Source organism: Convolutriloba macropyga, chromosome 13, assembly GCF_964194025.1.
Source record: "Convolutriloba macropyga chromosome 13, txConMacr16.3, whole genome shotgun sequence".
Classification (NCBI taxonomy): domain Eukaryota; kingdom Metazoa; phylum Xenacoelomorpha; order Acoela; family Convolutidae; genus Convolutriloba; species Convolutriloba macropyga.
The window spans coordinates 16,604,594-16,628,008 of NC_134480.1; the positions used below are offsets into that span (position 1 = coordinate 16,604,594).

Consider the following 23,415-nt stretch of genomic DNA (forward strand, 5'->3'; position numbering starts at 1 on the left):
CATCCGACTCCCAGAAGCGTAGAAAAGAAGCTGTAAGACAAAACTTTATAATTCAGAGTTTTAAACAGAGTACACTTAATCTATTTGGTGCTACTAATAACCCCGCTGGTAGCTGAACTCCAATTTAGGTTTTCTTAGCTGAATAACTTTGGGTATTGAATTAGCCGAAAAACTTCTGGTGTGCTCATTTAGCAGATTAACTTGGGTGCTCAATTAGTTGAGTAACTTGGATGCTCATATAGCCCAAAACCTTGGGTGCTCAATTAGCAGAATAACTTGGGTGCTCGATTGGTCGGATAACTTGGACGCCCAATTAGCCAAAAAACTTGGGCGCCCAATTAGCAGAATAACTTGGGTGCTCAATTGGACGAATAACTTGGGTGCTCAATAGGTCAAATAGCTTGGATGCCCAATTAGCCAAAAAATATGGGTACTCAATTAGCAGAATATTTTGGGTGCTCAATTGGTCGAATAACTTGGGTGATCAATTGGTCGAATAACTTGGATGCCCAATTAGCCAAAAAACTTGAGTGCTCAATTAGCAGAATTACTTGGGTGCTCAATTGTTCGAGTAACCTGGCTGCTCAATTCGCCGAAAATTTTTAAGTATTCAATTGGCCCAAAAATTTTCTAGGGTTTAGTGAGCCGAAAATTTTCTAGTGTTCAATTAGCCAAAATTTTTGGTTGTTCAATTGGCCGAGCATTTTTCGTTGTTCAATGAGCCCAAATTCTTTGAGTGTTCAATTAGCCATTTTTGTCAACTTTGTATGACCAGTGGAAATAGAAGGCAATGCTCTTTTTTGCTGTTGTTAGCTCCCTCAGTCGAACAAAAAGCAAGTTGCGGGAACTTCAGTACTCTCGTCACGTAAAAGCTTCCATAGCTGAGCCCGGCCTGAGCTTCCAAGCTCTCAAACAAAGGAAAACTGTGCAGTTTATGAAAATCGTTGGGTAACCACACGCAGACAAAGTTACTATTTGACACGACATCAAAAATAATATTTTAACGCTTCAGCACAACAACAATCTTAACCCGTTATTCACAAAAAAGTTGGTTGAGGAGCTTAATCTTGTTAGGAACAAAATAAACGCATTAGTCTACTGCAACGGCAAAGAGCTTTCGACATTTTTGGAGCACTTAAACAGACAAACTTTTTTGTAGTCGACGTTTTAAAAGAGTTGCTTTCAAAACGCAAAACAAAAGATCCGGCAGTTGTTAACGATGACATACAACTTCATACAACATTCTCTCCCTAACAGATAAAGTTTTTAGCAATTGTACGGTTCCGTGGCTTCGACATTAACCGTCTCATTAAAAAAACGCGTCCGAAATGACTGAATCAGCGACGTCGAAAACAGGGTTGCTACGCTTGGAGGATTCTGCTATCGAGCGTGGCTAGCTTAAGCGCAAGGCTTTAGCTTGGCAGTGGTTTCCTCCTTGCTAGTGGAGGTGCTGTGGTTTTGAGCTCGTTCGCCTTCCCCGCTAATTTTAAAACCTCGTCTCACAAACGCAACACATCACTTACGTCCTTGCTTGATTTGAGACACCAATAACCCTTTAATTGTATGTCATAATTTAATATTGTAATCCAATCTTTCAGTGCCTAGGTGTTCGTTTTAATTGCAGTTTATATTTAAAGCTGTTTTAAGGATGGAACTGCAGTGACAAATTTGATAGAAGCAAAGTCTAAAGCCAAACAAAATGTAAGGAAAATTTTTAGAGGTGTAGTTGAAGCTATAAAAGCACTGCGCGAAGAGCACGTGTCAAATCCATGGTAGACATGTCCCAAGACTTTTGTTTACAGCAATGTCCAAAAAGACCAGTCGATAGAGATAGTCGCCCGACATCCTAACAAAGTGCAAATCACTGAGGATTTGAAAATCTTGTTGGAAGAAGCAAGCAAAAATCATCATAAGTTTTTTATAGGGGCGCGCCAATACATCGAGTCGCTCACCCCAACCCAAAAGTACCAGAAAAATTCAAAGGAAAACGTCGAATTGAGGTACGACGATTAATTCGATGGCATCAATTCAAAGACGCCTTATAGCAAAACTTAATTGAGAAGATGTTGAAAGAGAAAACGCAAATAAATTAAAACTGGCTCGACAAAGGCATCAACTTCAGCTGAACACAATCAGCAAAAAAATCATTTTTTTGAATCTAAAATGAACAAGCTGGAGGCTATGGAGTCCTTGGACGAAAGTTTAGGTAATGAACTTGACGAACACCTGATGTCAAATCATATCGACAATATTGAGTGTGTAACTGATTTGGTAAAAAATGCTAACTCCAATAACACAATGTCTGTCGCGATCAAAAAAATGCCTTTAGAAAAATCACAAAAATTAAGGAAATTCTTATCCAGGCATTGCCACTCCACAGATAATGGTTAATTCCCTTCTTGGTAGATCGAAAGATCATGTACCAGTTAAAAGTTTGCAACTGAATGACGTGCAAAGCGGTCCATCTCAGGCAGACATTACTAAAAGTTTCCATGATGAACCACAATTGGCTAACACAAATAGTAGCTTCGTTCGCAAGCCTAGAGGGTCATAGCACTTCTTTTCTTTTTTTGGAAATAATGATGCGCAGCAACTTGATGAAAATCTGCAGACTTACAGTCAGAACTTTCAAGTAGCTGTTAACTTAACGGACAATGTCGATAGACCTAACCATCTTTCTACCAGGGGCGACACATTGAATCTGACTTCAAATGATACCAATCAAAATAACTCTGAACAGCAGAAGATCCAAGCAGTGAACCTAACGAACAATTTGATGCATAGCACACCCACCAACATTCACAGTTTGGTGAATCAGAGCACATGCAACCAGAACCTGGTTGCAAATACAATTAACACCAAATTTTTGATAAGCCAACCCTTCAGCACTCAGATTAAAAATGCCCATGTTCAGAGCAGACATAACCGAAATCCAAACTTTCTTCAAGACAAGCCACATCTTACCAAATTTAAAGCTTTGGCATATGCCAACTTCAGATACTGCAGTCTGGTCAGTTTCCCAGGTGAAGGCACAAAAAATGTCACACACAAATATGAGCCAACCTGTGCTATCGTTTTTGAGTGGTGGTACAACATTTTGTCATCAAACCCCGTTCTGAACGGCTACCGTTGTAAATCAGACTAAAAAACCAATGTCAGCGCCTTTACAACGGCATGAATCTCCAATGCTACTTTCTCATCAACCCAAGATGCCCATATACCGATCGAAGGCTTTAACGCCCCTTCCCGCAGCACAAACGCCTCAAACGAATCAGTCATTCAATGTGAAAGATTTGATTGGCGCGATTACTTCTAGTCATCTCAATCCTTTGCCTAAATGGAACTTTGCCAATTACATTGAAGACCCGCTTTTGTGGTGCGAATTAAAAGGACAGTTCAGAAGTTCAAAGAACTTCTAAGGACCCCACGCCACTGTTGGTGCTCATTTTTATAAGCTGAACAGCTACCCCCACTAAAGTACTCAACTCCGAAAACATTAATGCCTATTCGTTGATAATTTCTAGTCTGGTTGGCGTGTTTCGTTCATTATCCTATGATTCGTCTTTAGTAAGTCGGGCTGTGAATAAGCTGCCGCCAAATCGTAAAGAATCTTGGTGCAATGAATCATTGGTTGCGGACAATTGAGAATAGGCGGCTGCGGACGAAACCTCACACTCACGACCGCATGAAAAGAGCCAAGCTCAAAACGAAACTTGAAGAACCGGCTTTTTCGTCAAAAACAAAAACTACCTCAAAAGTTTTTGCATGTAGTTGGAAAATAACTGAAACAAAATCGTAGAACCATTTTCCAAAGCCCATTAAGGGTGAACCTTGGCCTCATTGTAAGACTAACGATCCTTTGTGGCAATGTCCAAAATTTACAAACGAGAACAATAAACAAAATAACTAGAATTGTCTTTGAGACTAGGCTCTGCTTGTCTTGCTTGAAAGGATCACATCATTTTAGACACCGCCCCTGCCCCAAAAATTGTAAACAGTCTGTTTGCAAATGTTCAAATAATTCATTGCTACACGAAGCTGATCGTATCATCCCTGGAAATAAAATTAAGAAAAGAAGTAAAGGTGACAATATTTCAACTAATTAGTTGAGACAGTTAACCATCGTCAGTGACAGTTGGTTGCAAAAATGAACTATCAACTCAGAGTAGCTCGACCTCATTTCCCTCAGTACCGGACGTACAAGCTCGTCTGCAATTGAAAGAGGTTGAATTATATTGCCCCACTGATGAGAACACAAAAATTTTTGAGTTATATGATCCCGCATGTAGTTATTCATGCAAACCGAAAACTGCACTGAACGTCATAAACTTAAGGGTAAAGATCTCAAATTAACTAATTGCGGGATAAGCACTCAGAAAACTATTGGTACAATTATGACAGATGTCACAGTAAAACAAATAGCACAAAAGACTTGGGAAGTTTCCAATTTAGTTCAAACATTGCAGAAAATCTAAATATTGGTTCTGATATAGTGGCCATTCTCCAGTTGCAAGAAACCTACACGCATTTGAATGTTCTGGGTCCCTTTCAGCACAGCTAGTCGAATATCGAATTGATTCCAGGTTTGACGTGTACCACGCCATCCACCCGATTGAGTATTTTCAAAGTGAATCAAAATGCGCTCCCGTTGCCGTCCGTCTACCAATAGGATAGGTGTTGAGTTGTCCACTGCCTTCAGGCTCTAATTTTGTTTCGTCCTTCTTCAAAGCTATTATTGAGCCAGAACAACATTTAGTAGAACAGTTAAGAACCTGGTAGGAATTGGAGTCTTATGGTGCAATAGTGAAGTTGACCAAGGTCATCAGCAGACCGCAGAGCTGTCGAATTTTTATAGAAAACTGCAACGCACGATGCTAAAAGAAACCAAGTAGAAAGAATCTGGGCTAATGACAACCCCGTCTTATCAAACAGCCATTATTCAGGCCTCGTGCAGCAAAAATCTCCCAAGCAAAACTTTCTAAGGACGAAGAACTTCGGTCTAATTATTCAAAAACATAAGTGATGATGTCGAAAAAGGCTACTTATTTCAGATAGAGAACCCAAACATCCCACTCAACGATCAAACATGAGTGGTATTTACCACATCACTCTGTAATAAATCCAAATAAACCTGGAAAAATAAGAAGTGTTTTAAACGGTGCTGCAAAATTCCACAAAATTTCCTTAAATAAATTGATACTGACTGGCCTTGACCTGTTTCAGCGTCTCATTCATACTCTCATCCGTTTTCAGCAGCATAATCCTGCTGTCAACGCCGATATCGAAGGCGTGCCCTCAAAGGGGCGTCCCAGTTACTGATCAGCCCTGCCTCAGATTTTTGTTGCGGGAGGACTCATCATCAGAAGTGTTGGTATACCAATCCAGCCGACATATATTCGCTTCGAAGGATTCGCTAATTTGCGCGAATTTTGCGCTTCAGAACACAGTAAAAGATAACATTCAAAGTTCCCCGATGATGCGCAAGCATTATTAGGTAAGTTCTATTTGTTTGACCATTTGGATTCTCTAGAAACACCACAAGAAGCAAAAAAAGAGTCAAAACTGATGTTGAGTTAGTGGCATTAGGTGGATTCATGCTAACAAAATTTAAAAGTAATATACCACACCTACTCGATGAAATGGAAAACAATGACCATTTATGCCACCCTAAAGTGATCCTAGTCTCTGATGAAGTAGCTTCTTCACCTGTTCCTGTTCCGACATGGGACCATCGAAAGGATACCAACTTCAGAACACAGTAAAAGATAACATTCAAAGTTCCCCGATGATGCGCAAGCATTATTAGGTAAGTTGCAATTGAAAGAGTTTGAATTGAAAGAGGTTGAATTGAAAGAGGTCGTCTGCAATTGAAAGAGGTTGAATTAATTTGCCCCACTGATGAGAACAAAAAAATTTTTGAGTTATATGATCCCGCATGTAGTTATTCATGCAAACCGAATACTGCACTGAACGTCATAAACTTAATGGTAAAGGTCTCAAATTAACTAATTGCGGGATAAGCACTCAGAAAACTATTGGTACAATTATGACAGATGTCACAGTAAAACAAACAGCACAAAAGACTTGGGAAGTTTCCAATTTAGTTCAAACATTAGAGAAAATCTAAATATTGGTTCTGATATAGTGGCCATTCTCCAGTTGCAAGAAACCTACACGCATTTGAATGTTCTGGATCCCTTTCAGCATAGCTAGTCGAATATCGAAATGATTCCAGGTGTGACGTGTACCAAGCCATCCACCCGATTGAGTATTTTGAAAGTGAATCAAAATGCGCTCCCGTTGCCGTCCGTCTACCAATAGGATAGGTGTTGAGTGGTCCACTGCCTTCAGGCTCTAATTTTGTTTCGTCCTTCTTCAAAGCTATTATTGAGCCAGAACAACATTTAGTAGAACAGTTAAAAACCTGGTAGGAATTGGAGTCTTACGGTCCAATAGTGAAGTTGACCAAGGTCATCAGCAGACCGCAGAGCTGTCGAATTTTTATAGAAAACTGCAACGCACGATGCTAAAAGAAACCAAGTAGGAAGAACCAGGGCTAATGACAACCCCGTCTTATCAAACAGCCATTATTCAGAACTCGTGCAGCAAAAATCTCCCAAGCAAAACTTTCTAAGGACAAAGAATTTCGGTCTAATTATTCAAAAACATAAGTGATGATGTCGAAAAAGGCTACTTATTTCAGATAGAGAACCCAAACATCCCACTCAACGATCAAACATGAGTGGTATTTACCACATCACTCTGTAATAAATCCAAATAAACCTGGAAAAATAAGAAATGTTTTAAACGGTGCTGAAAAATTCCACAAAATTTCTTTAAATAAATTGATACTGACTGGCCTTGACCTGTTTCAGCGTCTCATTCATACTCTCATCCGTTTTCGGCAGCAAAATCCTGCTGTCAACGCCGATATCGAAGGCGTGCCCTCAAAGGGGCGTCCCAGTTGCTGATCAGCCCTGCCCCAGATTCTTGTTGCGGGAGGACTCATCATCAGAAGTGTTGGTATACCAATCCAGCCGACATATATTCGCTTCGAAGGATTCGCTAACTTGCGCGAATTTTGCGCTTCAGAACACAGTAAAAGATAACATTCAAAGTTCCCCGATGATGCGCAAGCATTATTAGGTAAGTTCCATTTGTTTGACCATTTGGATTCTCTAGAAACACCACAAGAAGCAAAAAAAGAGTCAAAACTGATGTTGAGTTAGTGGCAGTAGGTGGATTCATGCTAACAAAATTTAAAAGTAATATACCACACCTACTCGATGAAATGGAAAACAATGACCATTTATGCCAACCTAAAGTGATCCTAGTCCCTGATGAAGTAGTTTTTTCACCTGTTCCTGTTCCGACATGGGACCATCGAAAGGATACCAACGAAAGCAACAAATCACGTGACTCTTAGACCTCAGCGCAAGAGCAAAATTGTCCGCACCTATAAGGTTGGTTGCGCTATTCACGGTTTCTGCTGGAATGTTGTTAAAAGACATTTGGAGACTGAGTGTTCAAAACTGGGATACCACTGTCCATTAAAATGATTAACACGTTCAAGGTCTGGAGTTAAAGTCTGCTTAAATTATGAAACATAACTATCCCTGGTTGTGTCTTCTCCGGGTCTTTCGATCAGTAGGAGCTTCATATTTTTTGAGACAGCTCTCAGGATGTCCTTTGTTCAGTTGCGTTTCTCAGGACTAAAGTAAATCAGGAAGTGAACGCACCGAAATGGCTTTTGTTCTTGGAAAAGCGAGGGTTGCAAACTTGAAGCGCTTAACAGTTCCTACATTGGGATTACAGGCCGCCCTCCTGGTGACACGGTTGAAAGTTTACATAACTGAAGGCCTATCAATTCCAATGAGCAGAGTCTTTATGTGGAGTGAAAGCACCACTGTTCTACATTGGCTTGGTTTACTTGATAAGCAACCTATTTTTCTTGCTAGCAGATTTTCTGAAATTCTAGATTTGACAACAGTTGATGAAGGTTCGATGTGTCAAGTGCAGACAACCAAGCAGATGCCGGAATTAGAGGCATGTCAGCAGAAAATTTACAAACAAGCAGTTGTTTAACAGTGCCAAGCTTTTTGTTGACTTTTCACTTCCTTTTTCAAACTATCACAATCAACAAAGATAATCATCAAACAAAATCATTCTCGTAAAATTTGCACAAAGATGTAACTGCACCTCAAGTGGCATTTGCCGTTAATACATTACAATCTGAGAAATTATTTAACTTTGTTAGGTACAGTTCCTTCACAAACTTATCCGAATTATAGCATCTCTCCTTCGTATACTCCCTAAACAGGTTTCATATCGTACACCAAACGGCATTATTTGAAATCCTGATGAACTATGAGTAGCTGAGGCTAAGCTTTAGTTTCCCGTTTAGCCGGAATCATTCCCAGTTGAACAAAAACTACTGTTTAATGGTAAACAAATAAATAAAAAAGGATATCATTGCACCATTCTCACCCTTCATTGACCCAAATGCCTTGATTAGATCAACCCGCCGATTGAGACATTTTGTCGTGGCGGTCTTTGGTCTCAAACAACCCATTATTTTAGATAGCTGTCATCCTGCAGTAAAATTTTTTTTGAAGGAGCACAACAAAAACCTCACAAGCTTTCATGCAGTGCCAGTTCACTATCATCAGAGTTCGTCCCGTTTTCATCCGCCAAAGTTGGCAGATCTACCAGTCGAGTGTCTCTCCTATGGTAATTCTCCTTTCTCCAACTCAGGAAAGACTACTTCAGCTCGTCTTTTGTCGCTGTCAGGCGCTCAACAAAGAAGCGAGGAGGGTCTCTTTTCACGTGCCTTACAACTAGAGCAATCCATTTTGAAGTACTAAATTCTATGGAAACCAGCTCCTGTGTTATGGAGATAGAAAGGTTCATCGCACGAAGAGGCACACCGCAAGCTCTATGGTCAGACAACGAAACAAACTGATGCTGCGAAAGAGTTGTCAGCTGGCTTTAAATCCTTAAATCAGAAAACAATTGAAAGCAAAATGTCTCAGAAATAAATTAAAGGGCATTTTAACCCTGTTTCTTTTCCTCATCTTGGCAGTTCGCGGGAACGCATTGTACGGTTTGTCCAACTATACGCTATTCTTGGTAACCGCCAATTGACTGACGAGGTGCTGTAAACAACATTCTGACTGGTTGAAATGACACTCAACAATCGACAGCTGGCGTCTGTTAACAATGATCCATCAGAAATGGACGTAATTACTCCAAATCATCAATCCTTTCCTGGGTTCCGTTCTTGTATGGTGCCTTCAAAAATTGAAAGTAAGAACTTTGATCACAGAAAGCGGTATGTCCGGGCCCAATCATATGCAGACCGAATTTGGAAACTATGTTTCAATTAGAATGTACCAACTCTGAATCGCCATAATAAATGGTTCGCCGCAGCGTCTGAATTGCCTGCAGGTGAGCTGAAGACAGAAGATCTGGTGTGGTTTGTCGAATATTCATCTCCTCGAGTTCATTTTCATTTAGGACGCATCTAAAAAAACTTCCCTTTGGTGATGGTGGCGTTGCCCGTTCCACTGCAATAAGAACGAAGTCCGAAAGCTATGTCCGACCCGTTGTTGAAAGGATTCCAGTTTTTGGTGCAGAATTTTTGGGCCAGAGGATGTTGTGAATACAAATCCATACATCGAGCAATGTAAGCAGACATGCAAGCAGAAATGTAAGCGAGAAATGTAAGCGAGTACATTTAAATTTAATGTGCAACTAAGCAAGGCCGCATAGCACAGATGGTAAAGCGTTTGACTCCTGATCACATGATCGCTGGTTCAAGCCCCCAAACTAAGACCAACTGGCAAAGCAGAATCAGCATTCTAATACAGGTACCGTGAGCAACGGACTGATAGAGAGCGTTTTTGGGCCGAACTAGCCAAATTTAGACTAAGATGACAAAGATATAACATTATTAGAGTAACAAATCACATTGAACGCTTTAACTTTCAGGACAAAGCAAGGCCAAATTACGTCACACATGAATTGAATTGACTTCTATTGGCTCACGAAAGGCTAACAGGTCATTTCTAGCGTTTTTGCCGCCATTGTTAATCTAGATATCTAATGTGTACGAAAAAAGAGAATTGCTCTGTGTGTTCGAACAAGATCTAATCGTTGAAAATACATAATGTTATTGTGAATAAAAATTGTTCTTTTAACGTTTTCCTGTCGTTCGAGTTATAAACGTTATCTAGTTCGAAAACTGGACCCATTTTTGACTTGCCAAGATTTGATTTTAGACTTGCTAAGTCTTAAATCGGACTTGCATTTCGACTTACAAAGTCTTAAATCAGACATGGATTAGAATCGGCAAGTCTGAGATCAGGCTTGGATTTAGACTTACCAAGTGTTAAATGAGACTTGGATTAGAACTGTCAAGTCTGAGATCAGGCTTGGATTTAGACTTGCCAAGTTTTAAATCAGACTTTGATTAGACTTGCCAAGTCTCAGCCCAGACTTGGATTTAGACTACTAAGTTTAAAAAATGACATGATCATAGCTCTGAATCAGTAATGAAATGATGCTAAAAATTAGACTTGTCCAGTACTGGAATTGACTTGGTGTTAGGTCCGGGAAGATAATGGAAAAGATATTTTGTACAAATGTGTTGCAAATTTGTACAAATTTAAGTTGCAAAATATATGACCAAAATTTTATTTGAGCGAAGACTTTTTGTCAACTGAGATATCTATAACCACCTCCTTTGTATCGGCTACCAGTTCATATTTATTGGAGATGTTATTATCTCTCCTGATTGAGAACGCTATTTTATAAATGTAATGTTTTGAATTACTTTTGAACAAAGATTTTAACATCGGAAAACTTTGATATTAGCATTAGCGCTGTTTTTAAGGATACTTTTTTTATGCCACATTAGAGTATGGCATAGTCTGAAGTTAAGCTAGGTACATTGATCCTAAAAACGTATAATGGATGTTTACTCTACCAAAAATAAGGAGATGACAAACAAATTTTGTACACAGTAACAAAACCGGACCCGGGGTGAGGTGGTAGAAATAAGATTCGACCATTAATTTCTGGGGGTACCCTCTGAGACGATAAATACACGGTCTGGACCATAATTTTTTCGGGTTTTTTTTCAAGCATAAGCCCTCGATGTCGAATAATAGTCCCAATATGCTTGATTAAATTGCTTAAATTCGAATGGTTAATGGTTAATTCGAATCATGTGTCCACTTTTGGAAAAAAAAGTCCTGGAAATTCGAAAAAAAACTACAACTGACCTCTCTGAAATGTGGCAACGATGACGCAATTGTAGGCGACAATTGCAAACTGGCATTGACCTCTAAACTGTCATTGACCCCGAATGGCGGATGATGAGTATCTTTGTTTGACCTTGAACTGGCTGATGCTGAATCGACTGCAGCTCCATTTGAGTCTTGTTTCTTGTTTTCAGCTGACTTGTGACACTCGACTTCACTTGCTTTGACATCGCAATTCCCGCTGGTTTGAAGGAATAATTTCTCCCTAAAATGACAGTCAAACAACAAAAACCACCCAGGATGAAGTGCCAGACCCAAGTGAACTAGCTCTGATTTGGGTCGCAAACGGGGAATATAATGCGACCCAATTAGAGGGTCTGGAAAGTGCTACGATCACAGGAAGGCCTGAACGATGGTCGCAAAAAGGCCGGATCAAAAGGCAAAGTCTGGAAATGGTCTGATCAGAGGTCACTTGGGTCTAGCAGGCCACGGAACTAATGTTTAGGCAGTATCAGACCGAAGTGAAATATGATCAATCAAATTATTGCTCACACAAATCACATAGATTTCTTATGCGAAAAGTAGCAAAATTTGTCCTTATTTTTTAACAGCTGCAACATTTAAAATATATTTTTCCATGATCAACCGATCACTCTGCCTAAAAAATCTGATCTTAATGCACTGCTCTCGGAAATTATGTGTGATAAGATTTTTTTCATTTTCAGATATTCTCGAAAAAATCTTCATTCGTTTTTCACAAAAAAAATATACAAAATCTATCTAAAAAATTTAGTACAAAAGTAGAGAAAAATTTAATTGCACATTTTAGTTTTTCCGTAGAAACACGAAGCAGTAGAAAGCTTGTATTGAATAATCTGGCGTAATATTCTCAACAACCAGTGCGTAATAAATAAAAGCAGTCGTCCACTTTTTGTAAATTTTTCAACAACGTGTTCAAAGAGAAAACTTTTGTACTTTTCTGAGCTTATTAGGCAGTATTGATTAGCGCTTTTTGTTTAAGTGACGTTTTCAAGCATTTTACCAGAATTTTTCTCCCAAAGAAAGTTTTTAAGGAAAAAACTAAGTTCTATATTTAAATCGGCAGCTCATATTTAATTTTTGGCCACTGAGATTTTTTCACGTGTATTTCCAATTGGCACCAAACAAAACTTTTGTAACCGGTTATCTCAACAGTCTGCTGTGTCGAACTTATATTGGGGATTTAAATTTTTTCAGCCTCAAGCTTAAAATAAAAATTACTGTAAAGGTGTCAGTTGAAGATAAAACTCTGAAAATAACAATTCTTTAGGAGATAACAGGACAAAAAGAACAAAAAATAAACAACTCACAAAACAAGTTCTACATTTTTTTTGATATTTTCAAGCAAGAGAATAGAATTCTGAAATCAGGATGACAATGTTCATTTTTAAAAACTTCATTATAAAATAAGAATTTTTGTTGTATTGGTGTGCCAAAAAATGAACCCTGCGCTATCGCATCCAGTTTCTTCGCACAAGCGATTTTTTGAACCCTCATATAGCGCTTTCTTTTTTCGTAGTAAAAATTTGCCGTTAAATTTTTGCATTTAATTTTGTTAAATATATTGATATATATGCTCAAAGGGTTTTTTCAGACAATTTTGACCGATCGATATAATCATCAAAGAGATTTGTGATTGTAATAAAAGAAAACCCATCCAGCGTATTGTATGGAATTAAACAGATTTCCTTTATTTTCGATTTTTAAAGGGAGTTTTGAATAGCAGACGACATTACCTTGTTTAATTTCACATTTTCCGTACTTTTCAAAATTTTTGTTAATTTTCGGTAAAATATGTTAAAATTGCTAATGGTAGTGTTATTTGTTTTATCTCTAAAGATAGATTAGGGTTGCTGATTTGTTCAATTTGTGTTGTTGACTAGAATTAATGCTATTTTTTTCAGAATTTATTTCCTCAAAAATGGGAGGAAGCCCACTTTTTTAGCCCACTTTCTTTAATTTTGCTGAAAGCGAACACTTTGAAACTGCGCTCATAGCCTTGTTGAGCTCAATAAGAGCTAGTTGTATTCCTGCCGGCCTTAATAGTCTTCTTGAAATATAACGTCTCCAGTTTTTAGCAATTTTGAACTCGATAATTATACAAAATTAATGATTTTTTTATATAATCTCATCATGGATCCTTACGGTTAAACAATTTTTTTTACATTTTAATGGCGAGCTGCCTTTTTTAAAAGCAAAATATTTCTGCATTTATAGATTTTATGTAAATTACTGACAAGAAAATCAAACCAGGACTCAACTTTTGGCAGATCCTATTTAAGAAAAGTGAGACCCATTGACACAGGCCCGTATAATTTCAGATTTATGCTAACGGTTTTTTTGACTGACTAATTGTTTTCGGAAAACTTTACGGACCTCTTATGTTTTTGCTTTTTTATCTGTCATGCTTTTTGTAGTCCAATGACATAGTCTCTCAGATCAAAACTCCATTTGGTTTTTAACAGATAAAAGTTAACATAGACATTATTTTTAGTTGTTATCTAATGTCTAAATTTCTCAATTATTTTCTCAATTTCTCAATTATTTACCATATTTTTTCAACTTCAGGCGTAGTCTCAGTAAAAATTGAATTGAGGGTTTCTGGGTTTTGATACTATGAGTTTTAATCTTTTTTGTTTTTTCAGCATAATTGATTGATTTGTAAATTTATTTTCTTTCCTTGTCGAGTTATCGCATTGACAAGGAATTGCTGACAGGTCCAATTGAAAGAGAATTGAAACCAACAATGCACAAGTGTTGAGAAAAAGTGTATCTGAACGTGTTAATTGTTTTTGCGTGATATTTTATGGTATTTGGTTGACACACAATTCTTTTGCAAAAAAAAGTTGATTTTTTTAAATCCTCACCTATATTTGTATTTTTTTGTTGTACGACATATAACTTATAACAATAGGTCTTTATTGAATCCCCAGGACGTATAATTGAAACGTTTCAAAGAGCTCGGTTTTTGGTTATTTGTTTTTATGACTTTCAAAATAATATTTTTAAAGGCTTTTTCAACTGTCTCTTTTTTGCTTTTGTTTTTGTCATCATGTAACCAACCTCTCTTTCAGAAGTCTCAACCACTTTTGTTAATTCAAAGATTTTTTCTTGTTTTTTATATGTTTTGACTGATTGCTTTGACGATATAGTTTCATAAAAAAATTTCGACATTTCTATGCTTTTCATTATTTGGGCATCTATTTGTTGAGATGTCTACGTAATCCTTTCATAGGGAAAACCCATTGATTGTAAAATAAGAACCAAGTAATGGTGTGCAGTTCTTGCAGATAATAACCTAAAATCACAGGGCCACTAAAACACTGTGTTGTCGTAAAATTTTTTGTGAAGTTTATGCTTCTGCCTGTAATTGTTATTTTGTAGTATCTTGACTTAGTCTCATTAAAAACAGTCCCAATTGGCTTCCTGGGGTGTTTCATCAATTTGTTTCGTTGAAATCCTTTTTTGCAATGCTTTTGAAAAATTTTGTTGTCAAAAACATATTTGGATTTTTGAGCTTCGCCAGTTTCATAAATCGTTTTGGGGTCGATTTATAGAATTTCCTCTGTAAAGACAGGTAACAGCGCGTTTCCAGTGAGCTATATTTAAATCGTTGCAACAGTTTTAGTGTCAGTTGTTTGTTTCTTGGCTTTGTTACTACTCTTACAATGAGATTTATAAAATGTTTGCGATTTTTTTAAATTTTTACAGTTTATCAATAATGCAAAGCTTTTGTTTTCTTATGAATTACTATTGGTAGGTCCTAACATTAATGGTAGGTCCCATTTGCTTTTTGTGCAATGGCAAGATCTGGATGCTCTTAGTGACAGATTTGTGGTTTTAACGGCTTCACTGTCATTTTCGCGCAAAGTCTATTTGAATTTCTTTATTTTGCCGATAATTCTCTTTATTTTGAAATGGTATAACGTATACTGGATAATGACAGACCTCAGTTGTTTTGTATGAAGATATAAAAGAACATTTTTCAGTTAAAATTTTCAGTTAATATTTACTGATACTAATCACTTTGAAAAAAATTGTTTTTAAAAATGGAAACATATTTTTGAACTTTTTAAATGAAGTTTAGTTTGTTTCTTTTCGTTAAGCTTTTATCTAATGCGAGTTTGATTTGTTATTTTTTTAATATAGAGATCGAGTTTTTAATCTTAATTAAAAGTTTTTTGGTCGTAATTAATGTTTGTTATTTGATTTTTGTTATTGTATTTTCTAGTAGTCCTATTAACAGCAGGTAACATCGGCCCTCTAGCGTGGCTTTATGGTATCACAATTGTGGTTTATTGAACAAAATGTATTTTTTGAAAGTTTTCGCTTTCGTTTTGTAGCCAATTGAGCCAAGAGTGTGGATGAGCGGGGTCGGAACATTATATGCGTACGTACATTACCGAGCCTCTTTGTTTTCACTAGAATAGAATTATTGCAAAATTTTTGAAAGAAGCCTACAATTGGCACAAGCAAAACTGATAAATTGCTTTGCAGTAGAAATAAATAAGGAATAGTGAAAGATTCTTTGTTCCAAATTTTCAGATGCTGCATGAAATGATTTAGGAAATCGAGATTTGGTATGAATTCAATTGTTCCTCAGTGTATACAAAAACGAAACAAGATATTCGGTTACCAAGAAACAATTACAAACAGTTTTATTATTCTTCAGCACTAAAAAATGGTTAAACAGTAGGATAAGAACTGTCATTTTTTTTTTGTTTTCAGAAACAAATTAGAATTTTTCTGATTCCATAAAATCAGATCCGAAATTAATAAAGGAGAATTATATTAAGTTGTTTTATATATTTTTTATTTTGTTGCAACTATTTTTTACCTATTTTGTTTTATACTTCAATCAATTGTTATTAAAAACGATTCACGTCAGAGCAATCGAAACCATTCAAGCTATAACCCTAATTCGGTCCATGGGTTGCTTATGAACCTTGACATTGAATAATTAGAAATTTTTCACGCGTAACTGGTCGTTACAAAACATTTTGCTTATTCTACCTCTCGACTATGAATAACAGCGTCGACTTACCTTGACAACTCTTTCTGCAGAATATGCTGAATCTTGACATACACATCAATAGTATCATCTATCGATGGAGGCTGGTACCATTTTGACAAGATCTTGGGGTGTGGTACTTCCCCAACCGCGTGGTCTTCACACACCCACACACCCAAACAAGTATGTCCACTGTTCTTTTTAGTCCCTTCTAAGCTTTGCTTCTGTTTACTCTTTCTGGGTGATCGGCCAAATAGACAGCAGAACACAAGTAGAAACACGAAGGCGAATCCACAAAACCATGTCATGAGAACTGTAAGCGATAACATCCTGCAGAATGTTAACGGAACGGCCGCTTAGCCGAATTTTTGCGCAGAAGAGTCGGTTAGAATAAGATAAATTTTTGACGGAATGTTAAAAACTGAAAGTCAGTTCAACAGTGAATTAAATGAAAATTTTTGGTGAGAAACATTTAAAATGAGAAAATATCAATAAGATAAGTAAATCTTGAGTAAATATTTGGAAGACTACAAGGGGTTCAAATCTGGAAAACATCGAAAAACGCACAAAAATCTGAACAAGAAAGCACGAAAGTCTGAAACTGAGAACTTTCTCGCTGGGACTGTCTGAACATGGCACTTTAACCTGGGATAGCCAGCAACAGACTGGAAATACTATGATTCAGTACTGATTTGTTATCAGACTCACAATGTTAATACACTACTACAGCTTGTCTAAACAGGAATTATAAATGGTAACTAATTTATTCTGAAAAAGACATGTTTAACAAGAAATGTTAACAAACTGACAAAAAGCAGCGGGATAAAAATTATACCAAACGACAAAATAAACCCGAATAATGGCGAAAAAATCACATGAAATGACAAAAGATAAGCAACGGATGTTTACATGTCTATGGATCAAATGGATCTGATTTGGGAAATAGGAGGAAGTTAGATGAAGGTCAATAAATATATCGAGTAAACCGATTAAAAGAAACCAAATAAATAAACAATTATATAAATACACAACTTTTTGCAAATTAGAAGCCCAAAGTCGTAATGTAAATTTGAGGTGATTTCTTAGAAGCCTGAAGCAGAATAACACGCAATGTGAACAACATTAAAACTAAACTTAATTCAGAGTTGATTTTTGCTGAAATTTTCCGGGGACAGCAATTAAAAAGACTGCGATTGAAAGAACTTATTGACGATTTGAAGTCTTTTTTTATTACCTAGGCGACCACATGTAATCTTTATGAATTTAAATTTAACACCCCCCCCCCCCCCAGCCCTCTTCTCGCTGCCTTTTCGAAAAAATACATACAACCCCTCCTGGAAAAAAGCTGCATTTCACCCCGTTCTGAGAAAAAGGCTCTTGTGTCATATTAAGTTCTACACACCAGCATTTCAGTTCTAGTTTTACAACTTTAAATTGTCATTTTGAGTATTAAAATTATTAATAGTAAAATCTCATACGCAGAACAAAATTCGAACTTTCATGAACTCTGTTGAAATTCTATTTACTAGAAAAATTATTGCACTGATGGCTAGCAAGCAAAACTCTTTTGAATTAGAGAGAAGAAAATGAGACTATGATAACCCAATTAGAGCTGAATTATTACACAGACAAATGAGGGCTGGGAAATTGGGAAAAATTACCGGAAAATCAGGTCGCTGGAAGAAAAAAAGACAAATACAGTCGTATGTCCCGGTTGAATAAATTTATTATGGACATTTGGTCGAGTGTATTATTATTCTAGGCAAGTGTTGATGTTGTTTTTAAAGTAAACAAAGCAGTGCTGCTTCAATGATGCTATGATACACCAACAAACATAAATGTCTGTGCCTATGTTTTATGCAAAAAAGGTATGTTTATATGAACGAATTTTAGTTATAGATATACTAACCATAACATACGAATCAACAATACCAATTCCTTGGCAGTGCATTAAGCTACGTTTACGCTCCATTATTTTTGTAGCCTGAATTAACAAAGAGTAGGGAATAATTTTCGGTTATCCATACAATAGTAGTCGACGAGAGTGTTTTTGTGCGCCAGAAAACGGTACGGTTCTCCGGTTAAATGGCTAATTGCCGGTACGATTTTTCAGAAAAAATCCTTCACGCTTGTCGACTATCTTAACCATTTTATATGACGTTCTTGTGTTTTGTTTTTGTTAATTCACACTGTGTTAAACCATTTGTTCATGCAAGAATATAACAACTGACAAGTATCAATCGTAAAGTGTTGTTTTGCCAATCAACGTCAGGTGTAGCTTAGAAAACAATAAAGCTTGGAGTTGGAAATAAAATTAACGTATAAAGAATTTTGGGAGTTCTTCTGTTTGACCCCCCCCCCCCCCCCCGTTAGCACCTGCCATTACATAACAATTGTGTGTGTAAATGGGGATGCCAATAATATGCACACACTAATTTGGGGTGGATGGGGAGTACAAACACATCCGGAAAATATCCGAGTTTTGTTTTATTTTGGGGATCTTGTTTCACGCGAATGCAGTTTTTTTTTCAGCGAAATTGAATTCAAACTTGCTCATTTCTAAAGCTTGGATGACCAAACTTTTGGTGATCAAACTATAAGGCAGTGGAAAGAAAAAACTGCAGCTGTGTAAATTGCACACAATTCTCTCCTGATGTTATAATTGTTCCGATCCCACTTGTGGGGTGGAGGAACTAACTCAAATGGTTTTTTTCGTTCAGACAATTTTGGCCGATCGATATATTCATCGTAGAGAAATGCGAGTGGTATCCTTAAAAAGCTCGTCCAGTTTAGAGTTCGGAATAAGAAAGATTTTTTTTTTGAATTTTGTGTTTTTCGGGTAGTTATCGAGGTTTAAAGTTTTGTGTGAACACGTGATGTTTGGCATGAAATTGTTCACTTTTTGTTCAAATTAGGATTTTTTCCATAAACATATCAATTCAAAATTACATTTTATGCTACAAATGATACAATCTTGTGTTTCTAATAGACGAAAAGCCATGAAAAGAGTAGTTTTCGTCTCATAGGGAAGTTTACTATAAAAAAAAAACGATTTCTATTTGACAGCTATTAATTTAAAAACACTTTCATTTTTTTAGTTCTAGTTTTTTGGAGTCTAGTCACTTTTCCAATCCGGTTTCTGTTTAAAAAAAGTTTTCTTTACAGTCAAATAATGCCCAATGAACAAATAATTCTTTTTTAAGGAATCGCCCAATTTTTTGTTGCTCCGACTCTGAGTTTTCGTTATTTTTTTTTTGAAAATTTGATTTTCGTTTTGTGATTTTAATCAGATTATGTAGTCCTGTGAAATAGACTCGCTGACTTAAATTGCAGGAGACATGTTAGAGAGCAGCAATCAAACCTATGTAGTAATTTGAGTGAACAGCTAATGGCTGTTAAGAATTCAAAAAAATTTTCTAAAATTTTTTTTGAACATTAACTGGTCTTAAACATATTTCTGCAAACTGTAAGTCAGTCTCACTATTGACAGGGCCCCTTTCCTCTCTACTGCAATCAAAATACCTCTAGTTAGTTGATTTATATTCTAACTATTTTCTTTATGACTTGAATGTCACGACTTTTCATAATTTTCTTAAAACTTTTAGTTTTTTTTCATGATTTTAAATCCTTTCGAAATCTTATCACATTATTCATTATTTCCAATTACTATTGGCATAGAAAAGATTTTCAACAGATCTTAGATAAAGTTTGCAGATAAAGTTTGTAGATAAAAACGTATGTTTTTAATGGCTTCGACAATATCTTCTTGCACTTTTCTGCTGACTTTTTTGTTTTTGCCTGTATTTGTTGACGTTTTCATAGTCATTCCGCCTAGTGTGATGAGTTTTTGATGATTAAGGAATGAAGCAAACTATTGATTTTTCAGAGCATAACTTATTATTGCTTATTATTTGTTGATTTCAGTTGAAAGCGTTTGAAATTACTAGCTTTGATACTACGGGTTTTGTTAAAAATTTCGAAACAATAATATATTTGTTCATGTTTGTTGGTTTTTTGAAGTCATACTTTTACGAAAAAGAATTTGATTGTTGTTAAAAATTAATTGAAAAATAAAATGTTTTTATGAATAGATCATTTTTTAATGGCTTCCATACTTTTCTCTCTCAATAATTTTTTTCAATTTGCTGTTTTTGCCTGTTTTATTCTCTATTTAGTCGGAAATACTGATTGGTCTAAGAAACCTCTAACTGAGTGTTAAAGGAATGAATTTACTCAATGCAGTAAGTTTATAGCAAATAGTCTAAAACTTTATGATAGCATTTTGTTTTCAAGCATTTTTTAAACTTTTTAGGTTTTGTTGTTATAGTTGTCAACCTGTATCTATTTCTCATCATTGAGAGTCTCCATTGACTTGCTTGTAGTTTGAAAATGAAAATAGCTATTATTAGTACTTAACTGATCTTGTAGTTGTTGAACAATAAGCGTTTTCATAAAAATTTTTGTTAGTGGTCAATATTTGTGTTATATTCGCGTAATAACAGATCCTAATGGTTATCGAATCAGATTCAATTCAACATATTTCATCTTTCAGTATAGTTTTAATTGAAATAGTTTAGTTATCATCTATATATATATATATATATATATATATCATCAAAAACAATATTCAGATAATAGCGAAAGATTTTAATGGCTTCCTTAATTTGTGTTTTCTCAAATTGTTTGTAATGTTTACAATTTTTCTTCAAATTTAGTCCGTTTCTGTGGCTTAGTCGAGCCCAAAAAAGATTGTATTGTTTTTTAAGAACTTCTTAAGTTAATTTAGCTGAAATTTTTTTCGTTAAAAGCAAATGGTTTTTAAAACGTTTGTAATTATTTGGTTTTAAAAATATTGGTTGATTTTTGAATTTCGCCTCATTATTGCTTCTTTTTGTCAACTTGTTTCCGAGTCTCTTTACTATAAAGTCCCATCTATAAAGTCCCATCTGCTTTGGAGTAACGAAAAAATAAATTTGTGTAGTTAAAAACCATTCAGATAATAGCGAAAGATTTTAATGGCTTCCTTAATTAAGTTAAGTTTTTTCTGATTGTGTTTTGACATTGTTACTAGGTGCTTTTCAGTTTAGATGTTGAAATTTTGCCGTAAAAAATGTTTTTCTCTTTGTTCTTATTTTGTTTTTTTTTGTCTCGTAGTCTTATTAATGGTGTGAGATCTCGTGATCGCTGTAATGAGGCATGGCATTATGTAATTCATTTAGTCGTATGAGTAACAATTTTTTTAAACTAGGTGCTTTTCAGCTCAGATGTTGAATTTTTGCCATAAAAAATGTTTTTCTCTTTTTGCTTATTTTGTTTATTTTTTCTCTCATAGTCTTATTAATGTAGTGAGATCTCGTGATCGCTGTAATGAGGCATGGCATTATGTAATTCATTTAGTAGTATGAGTAACGATTATCATTTCTTTTGGTTGACAGTTATGTAAAAAATTTAGATGAGCGCGGGTCGGAACATCATATGCGAAGCAAATTAACGAGGCTCCTTGTATCATAACTAAATTGCAGGCACGTTCATTCTTCTCAAACATTACAACACCCAACTGTCAATGGACCAATTTTATTCCCACTCTAAGGTAGAGCGAAACAAAGTTTTAGAAAAAATGGTAAGTATAAAGTTTAGGTAGAAGTTATCAGCAAAAACAGATATATTTCCACCCACCAGATGAAAATATTCGCAATAATTCAGTAATTGAATCCTGCGCAGGCCCTCACTGCATGCCAACATAACCTATTAAAAATTACAATCCTATATCTCATTTTCAATGGGTATTGAACAACAATTTTTATAACTGCGTGTACTTTTATAACGCTAGAAGATGTACTAATCGCTGCTAAAACAAAAAAGGTTACAAAAAACAAGATGAAATCTTTTTAAAAAAGTCGATGAATCATTAATTTTTGAACTTTTGTAAACAATTAGAAACAGTTAGCTTTTCTGCATGAAAAAACAATGATAGCTCAAAAATTTCAAAGAAGTTTTCCCTGTTCCTCCTTTTTAAGAAATTAAAAATTTTGTAATGAAATTGTCTCTTTCCGTTTCAATATCCGCTCAGAATCTGTACCGAAAATTTAGCAATTTTTGAAAAAAAGGTTGGTAGTTGCAGAATCACACATATTGTCTCCCGATACCATTTTCCTAGGCATTTTATTTATTTGCAAGACTAAGTAAAATAACTTTCCCCGCCTTTATAGCCGAATTCTTTTTGTAAGATCTATTGTGCTCATTTTTTTGTCGCATAGTAGGAAACCACAACGAAGCTGATTAAATCTCTTATTTGCAAAAACATTGAACTTTACCAAAATTAATCTAATTATTTTATTCAGCAACTTAGTGCAATTTTTGTTTTCAAATTGCTTAGCAATAATTCTTTACGTCTAATCTCTCGATAAATGTTTTAATAGTAAGCAAAAAAATATTCTCTCCATTTGATATGGATAAATAACAGATCAAATCATCTTCACCTTTTTCTTCCGGCTGAATTTTGTTATTTTTTTAAAATCTGAGACCCTTGACACTTTTGGTGACCACGCCGTCATCTGTCCCGGAAGAGGGGATGCAATTTCTCGGCATGACAGGATTCGTGACCGTTTTGCATCAGCTTGCTCAGCAGCTAACTTGTCTCCAGTCATCGAAAAACGGAACCTTATTGCAGGAAACGGTTCTCGCCCTGGCGACATAGTTCTGCCTTCATGGAAATCAGGTCGTCCAGCTGCTCTAGACGCCACCGTAACTTCTCCACTGCAACCAAACCATATAAATCATGCGGCAGAGAAGTCTGGTTACGCGATTGAAGCAGCCGAAGAGCGAAAGTATGCACAACACGAAAAAATTGCTCTGAGCAAGGAATTTTGTTTGTTTCTCTTGCTGTTGAGTCATTGGGTGGTCTGTCAGTTACTCTCAAGAAAGCGTTAAAGCGCATAGCTCTGTTAGCTGACAGCAGGAGTTATCAGTCGCAGGGACATGCTATCGCTTTTGATAGATTGGCTCAGTCGGTTTCCGTTGTGATTGTACGAGGATCGGCTACATTGTTGCTTGCACGAGTCCCGTAACCCCAGCTTTCGCAATATTTTTGGACAAATTCTA

At 36.1% G+C, this 23,415-nt stretch overlaps 2 protein-coding genes across 8 annotated transcripts in view; one reads left to right on the forward strand and one right to left on the reverse strand.

Moving 5' to 3' along the window:
• LOC142351537 (sialin-like) overlaps nucleotides 1-23,415 on the forward strand; it is a 438,741-nt gene that overhangs the window by 201,251 nt on the left and 214,075 nt on the right. The gene's annotated exons all lie outside the window — the stretch shown is intronic.
• The window catches only part of LOC142352077 (uncharacterized), a 32,229-nt gene that overhangs the window by 3,344 nt on the left and 5,470 nt on the right, over nucleotides 1-23,415 (reverse strand). Inside the window, exons 1-3 of one of the 5 annotated variants that reach the window (XM_075404436.1) lie at nucleotides 18,224-18,513; nucleotides 16,348-17,404; nucleotides 11,286-11,529 (exon numbers count right to left, since the gene is read on the reverse strand). In XM_075404436.1, coding sequence (XP_075260551.1) covers nucleotides 11,286-11,529; nucleotides 16,348-16,643 — 540 coding nt within the window. In that variant the 5' untranslated portion in view covers nucleotides 16,644-17,404; nucleotides 18,224-18,513. Of the gene's footprint in view, nucleotides 1-11,285; nucleotides 11,530-16,347; nucleotides 17,502-17,975; nucleotides 18,153-18,223; nucleotides 18,514-23,415 lie in introns of those variants that run through there. The other 4 variants (XM_075404437.1, XM_075404439.1, XM_075404440.1 and 1 more) reach the window with 4 other exon arrangements.